The 6,752-nt window shown below is 36.8% G+C and overlaps 1 protein-coding gene across 1 annotated transcript; it reads right to left on the bottom strand.

Moving 5' to 3' along the window:
• Positions 1-546: 546 nt before the first annotated feature.
• Positions 547-4,223, bottom strand: LOC121809803 (probable LRR receptor-like serine/threonine-protein kinase At1g67720). Its single transcript, XM_042210609.1, has 9 exons — positions 3,843-4,223; positions 2,854-3,400; positions 1,847-2,313; positions 1,617-1,752; positions 1,431-1,502; positions 1,276-1,344; positions 1,129-1,200; positions 978-1,049; positions 547-892 (listed from the first exon to the last, which is right to left on the bottom strand). The coding sequence occupies exons 1-9, from the start codon at positions 3,907-3,909 to the stop codon at positions 853-855; spliced, it is 1,542 nt and encodes a 513-aa protein (XP_042066543.1). The 5' UTR covers positions 3,910-4,223; the 3' UTR covers positions 547-852.
• Positions 4,224-6,752: the final 2,529 nt, after the last annotated feature.

The following is a 6,752-nucleotide window of genomic DNA, read 5'->3' as shown; positions in this document are numbered from 1 at the left end:
AATTACTAAAAACATTTCCACAATATTAAAATATATTAAAAATACCCGAAATAATATTACAAATTACTAAAAAATAAAAAACGTACATAATTAAAATCCTAAAATTAAAAATTACATAATTAAAATCCTAAAAATTGAGGTTGAAAGAGTTGTTTGGTGTAGTGTGATTTTTTGTGTTGAAATGGAGGTATTTATAGAAGTGTGAATTTTGGGATAAAAATAATGAAAAAATTAAATTAAAAGTGTGGAGACAATGGATATATTTTACTAGGAAGTCGGAAAATATTTTTTTTATTAAATCTGAATTTTTCAGATTTTTTCAGATTTTTTTATAAAAAAATGATAAACCAACGGCCAATCAGAGTATGTCACATCGGCACGGCGGTACTCTTGCTATCGAGCACAGCCGTGCCAACAGCAAGAGTGCAGCGGTGAGCACGGTAGCTGCTCTTGCGGAAGAGCAACGGTGCAGATGTTCTTATGTAAATGCAGCCCATACCTGTCAATGCAATTTTACCAAGTAAACTAAAAATCATAAACCGAATAAATTAAAATAAACAATAATTAATCAATCATTATCACAAAACAGCTGTAGTATATTCTTCTTTTAATTTTACAAGGTTGATTGAGATTTGAGAAGCTTACTATGTGCTCAAAATATGGCTAGCAATCCTAAGACTCTGCTCAAAACATCATCAAAACATTCAAACAATTCATCTTTTTTTTACAAAAAAAAAGAACAGAAAAGAAAAATCATGTACATTCGATCTGATCATCGCAGTTTCAAACCAGCTTGACGACTTGATCTCGCTTGAGATGCTGCCGGAGGCGAACGTTGGTGGAGTGATGATCTCATGGTGGCGGAATCAGCAAAGGATTCCCCGGCGTGTACCTGGATAAGAAAAGACACGTAGGATTGATCAGGCGGGGCGTGGTAGAAAGGCAAGGGGCAGCCATCAGCTCGACTAGACAGTTACCTCAGTGTCAATCCTTCTTTTCCAGTTAGATTGGGCGGAACTTGACCCGTTATATTGTTGTTCTGCAAGAAGCTGTGCAACGGGAACCAGAATCAGATTTAGTTCCAGTATTTTCGAGAGAGATTTACACGTTGGTGGGATTCAAACTTACACTTCGCGAAGGTTCTGCAAGGTCCCCAAAGACGGAGGAATGATTCCACCTAGACGATTGTCCTGCAGATGCCTGAAACAGAAACGGTTCGTGTTAGACTTGAGGACCGAAAAGGAACACAATCTAAATGTGCTGAGTTTCACTCACAAATTCTGCAGTGCCTTCAATGAACTGAGGTCTGGAATGGTTCCTGACAAGCTGTTGTTTCCCAGCAAGCTGTCGAAAACGAGAAGGCATCAGTGTCCCAAGAACAAGAAGACAGGCACACATGGATAAAACTGTGGATTTAGAAATTCACTCACATGCTAGACAGTGCAGTCAGCCTAGAAATGCGAGGTGAGATCAATCCTGCGAGCCCCATGCTCGTCAGATTCCTGTGCAGCGATCGGGGAAAAGAGGAGTAAGCTAGAAGGTTGACTGTTTGATTATCAAGGGAGACGAGTGAAGACGAGCTAAACATATACAGTATGTAGTAAGATCCTACTCACAGAGAGAGTATACGAATTCTAGGTCCGTAGGAGCAAGTGACTCCAGTCCATGTATATCGACTTGGCAGACATGGATCGCCACTCCAATCCGCTGGAGCATTGTGGAAATGATTTCTCAAGTCTATCATAGCAATCACTGTGATAAAATTAAAAAAAAATGAAATCTCAGTCGAAGATATGGGGCAACATAAGCATTGATATACGGATTACTGCATAGGAGCGGATGATACCATCACGGGCGAGGGTCTTCCCTCCTGAGGGAAGCACTTGATAGACCTCTCCAGCATTGATCAGAGGACCGGCAGTCGAGCCGGGGGCAGGAGTCAAGGTCAGATTCGTGATTCCAGCAAGAGGCCACTGGCTCGAAAACACAACAAGACCAACTGGAGTTCTGATCAAGTTACGGTAATAAGGGATACCGTTTATGGTTATGTCCATCGCCCTAGAGTTGTTTGAGTCGGAGGCATGATCGTCAGCAAAGTAAAGGGCAATGGAGTAGTTTACTCCACCAGGTAGAGGGCCGGGGGGCCAGTTCAGCGTCAGAGGCTCGACCAGGCTCTTTGACAGTCGCGTATGAAACACTTTCTGGGGAGGAAGGTTCCAGATGCCAGAAACGGCAAGGTTTTGTGGATTTGATAGGGGGAATGCATCTGCTCCGAACGGCTGCCAGTAGCGATTGAACTGATCATCGGGATATCTGGTGAAGTTCGTATGCATACGTTTAGCAAGGGAAATGAATGCGTTAAAACACTGTGAAGTAAATATTGTTGAATTTATGAAACTATTACTGAAAACCCCAATTATGCAAAATCAAGAATGTAGTTTCAATAATTCCTATTCTAACTAAAACTAGGACAATGTAAAGATCAGAGCACATATTTACAATCCACCTACAAATTTCTATTTGTTCAATAGAATCAATGCTTCAACCTCAAAGGATTCCTCACTCATTTCAGAAATCACAAATATAATTTCTACCATAGAAAGGCTGATAATAAGAGAACTCAAGAACTATCACCAAAACACCACCATCCACCTGAATATTTATATTTGTTCAATAATCAAATCTTCAATTATATTTCCTAATCAAATATAACACATACAACAAGACTAAGATCAGTAATCTCATATAAAATATTTCAATAACACAACCAAAAACACCATTTCACTACTAAACTACTATGATTCATGAAAAAACTCAAAAAAAACAAACGCAGAAAAGAAGTCAAGTACTCACCCGAAAACAGGTCCATCATATCCAAAACTATGCCTAGCCACCAAGCTCAAAGCATGAGCCCTAAAATCTGTGGAATTATACAACTGATCCCACAAAGGCACAACCTCAAGAGCAGATATAAAAGGGTCTGAATCCGTGTAGGTGTTCCCAGCCACACACACACTCAGATTCTTCCCGGTAGGCATAAAGACACCTTCATAGTAAGACGATTCCCCACTCAAATAATCCTCGGTTGTGTTCACCACCCTCCACAACGTCCCATCCACAATCTGATCAAACACCGGTGGATTGGCATAGCCATTCACTCCACCATAGTAGTATGTTGTTCTAACCAGATACTTCTTGGTTCTATCCACAGGAATCTCGTAGCAGAACTTCTTGAAAACGTTGTTTGAGAGAGGGAACGATCGGACGGTGAAGAGTGTCTGGACCAGACCCTCTCTTGCAATGAACTTGGAACTCCCTGCTGATATGTAGCCGGAATCCGGCAGCCATTCCAAGCCATCAATCACCGATCCAACATCAGCACCACAGTCAATCAAGACACCTGAAAAAAACATACATACATAAATCCAATAATTTCTCATTTCAATAGGGTTAATACTACATGAACTTTCATCCATTTTGCAATTTTAACAACACTTTTGAAACGTGCAAAAAACCTTACTGCCTTTCAATTTGTCCAAAGTTAACACCCCTTAAAATCTTTTGCAATACTTGAAAAGTGATATCACAGAAAGGGTGAAATTTCTTGTAAAAATGCATTAGTTTACAGTTAATCATTTTAAATACTTAACCAAACACTAGTTGAAAGGTGAAACCCTAGAGGAAGCATAAAGGTCCGATTTTTAACAGAAAAAAAAAAAAGCATAGTGAGATCAAATTCCATCGAAATTGCGAAAAGAGGCATGTCCAAAATCAATCAAGAATCACAATTTATCACAAATCAGATGAAAAAAAAACTACTCCAATAATGAAATTATAGTGACCTTGGAGGGATTGGCAGAGGCAGATTGGGAGAAGGGCAAAGGGCAGGAGAAGGCGGGTGGGAATCATGGCTGATAATGGTAGAGATGAAAGAGAAAAACGAGGTTTAGAGGGAGAGGGAGTTGAAAAGGTACGTATGAGTTGATGAGAGGGAATTGAATGGGTCAGTTGTTAGGTGAATTGAACAAGAAAGAGATGAAGTTGGGACGGAGCAAAGTATAAAGAATCATTGGAATCACATATTTTTATTTGATAAACGCGGGAAATAACAGACATTGTCAACGACCCAATGTTGTCTGAGCTGAGTCTCAACTCTCAATTTTGTGGAAAACACCACTTCCAAATTCAGCAGCTCCACCTTCTTTAATTCTCTATTGGGAAAAGATAAAACGTCTCTGCATACAGAATGCCTTTAATTTAATAATTGAACCAAACCGGTGATATTTGAACCGATTTTATTATTAATCATATTGTTTTAGTACTAAAGTACCCCTTACTATATTTTAAATCCTAAAACAAACATTAATAAATCTCCATATCTAATTCTCTTATTCCTACTCCATCGTTAAATCTAACTCATCAAAAGTAATTTAACATTTATAAATCCAGATTAAAGTATTGACTCCTATTTGCGGACTGTATACAAAATTATATACTGTATTTATTCATTATCTACAATAGAATCTGTATCTATACTTAGTAATATAAAGAGAGAGTTTTGGAACTATATTTACAGAAATACCATTGACTTATGTTTTGGACGAAAACATCAAATTTGTTTATTATATTTGAAGCATATTGTAAAAAATTATTTTAACGTCAAAAGATATATATCAAAAGTAGAATTAGACATAGATTTAACAAAAATAGAGTTTGAAATAATCATTCATTAATTAGAAAATGTTAAGATTATTCGGGCAAGATAACGGGTGTAATACACATGACGGAGAGATAATACAAATAAATTTTAGAGGGAATATCTTTTTAGGTCCACAAACTTTGTCAAAGTATCATTTTAGGTCTGTGAACTTTGAAAATATCATTTTAGATTTGGCAACTACAAGTTAATATCATTTGAGGTATTTTGAATTTTTTCTGGACGAAAATGCCCTTAAGGCCTTCAAAGGGCAATTTGGACAATTCTTTTGCAACTCATCTTGCGTCAAACACCTAGAGTGCAACAATTTATTTTTACTATTATTTAATTCAATTACCATCCAAATTGAATTTAAATATAATTAAAATTTACCGTAAAAATAGTACTATGTGTTAATTTTTCAATTATTAGATGACCAATTATATAGGGATAGTGAATTTTTTTTAGGAGTTCGAGATACATTCGGCAAGCTACCTAGCCCCTCCCCATTGCCACCCTCATGGCTAGGAAACCGATCGCCACCCTCATGGCTCGGGTCCAGGCTCGTAAGCTTGCCAAGCCCCAAGGCAACAAGCCTTGTAAAGGCCCACAGGGGAAATTAATCCTAAGTTGCGCCATCCAGGAGTCGAACTCGAGACCTCCAAGATGGCGCGGTATCCTTGCCGCCCAACTCAACCACTTGAGCTAGGGGGCTTGGATTAGGGATAGTGAATTGAGACTTGATACTTTTTTTTTCAATCTAAACTGCATTTTAAGAACTTACTATAGGTGATTTGTGAATTATATTTAGTTTATTTGTCTTGAAATTAGATAGCTATTAATTTGGATGGTCATTTGGAGTATTATTTATATGAATTTCAGAATGGAGATCAATTGCCATCCAAATTGAATTTAATTATAAAAATTTGTTGTTAAAAATTGTTGGACTATAGGCTGTTGGCGCAAGATGAGTGGCGAAGGAATTGTCCAAATTGTCATTTGAAGACCTTAAGGGCATTTTCGTTCATAAAAAGTTCAAAATACCACAAATGATATTAACTTGTAATTGACGGACCTAAAATAAGTTCACGAACCTAAAATGATACTTTGGCAAAGTTCGTGGACCTAAAAAAATGTTCCCTCTAAATTTTAAATATTTAGAAATGTCCTATAAAAATGAGCAAGACCTTAATTTAGGATAGAAACAAAATCAATTTGAACATAAACAATAAAATCAGAAAACTTGATTTGAAGAAAATCAATAACTGCTGCAACACACCACAATGAGATTTGGTGAGGTAGGCGAGCAGCAATGCGATGAGATATGGTGGTGGAGCAGCGAGACAAGCTGACGGTAAGGCTACATATATTTTTGCATATCTAAAGTTAGTTTTAGTATTTGTAATTTAATTCAATTTACTTAATTATTTTATACAATTAAAAACCTGTGGTAAAATTATTTGTATTTAAATGAACTTAATAAATTATCTACACGTAATCTTCCACTACTTTTATACGGCCACATTTTTATTCATGCATCAATGCATGGCTCTTTTATAATTTGAGCAAGAAATGATTACAAATGGAGTATATTATTTCACGTCTTCAGAGAGACAAAAACAAACACACACGCCAAAAAAAATCCTTACCGTTCTCAATAGAAGAATTTTAAGTTTTTACATCCGGAATTCATTTGGGTTATTAGCATGGAATGGGTTATTAGCATATAAATACACGAACTTTCAATTTTTTCTGCCTTTTCCCCCGAACTTTGTTTTTTGAATATAAATGCATGAACTTTGGACTTTTTTATTTTTCCCCAAAATATAATTTTTCCCCAAATTAAAGCTGAGGTATTCACCGGAAGTGCCAACATGGCAGAATCGCTGGTAATCAAAACGACGTCGTTTATTGTGAAATGGGGTAATTTGCTTGTAAATACACAAACATTTGAGATATTCTGCTTTTTCCCCTGAACTTATGAAGCTTTCTGATATTTCCCCAAATCAAATAAAACTTTCTGGCATTTTCCCAATCTTTTCTAGCTAAATTAAAT

Source organism: Salvia splendens, chromosome 6 (assembly GCF_004379255.2).
Source record: "Salvia splendens isolate huo1 chromosome 6, SspV2, whole genome shotgun sequence".
NCBI classification, from domain to species: domain Eukaryota; kingdom Viridiplantae; phylum Streptophyta; class Magnoliopsida; order Lamiales; family Lamiaceae; genus Salvia; species Salvia splendens.
This window is presented reverse-complemented; position numbering and strand designations above follow the sequence as displayed.

Excerpts from the sequence above, each read along its gene's own strand:
- LOC121809803 (XM_042210609.1), bottom strand. The coding sequence starts at position 3,909 with ATGATTCCCACCCGCCTTCTCCTGCCCTTTGCCCTTCTCCCAATCTGC. Across the intron at positions 1,753-1,846 it reads GAAGACCCTCGCCCGTGATG|TGATTGCTATGATAGACTTG; the intron begins GTATCATCCGCT and ends ATTTTATCACAG. Across the intron at positions 893-977 it reads AAAGAAGGATTGACACTGAG|GTACACGCCGGGGAATCCTT; the intron begins GTAACTGTCTAG and ends TTTCTTATCCAG.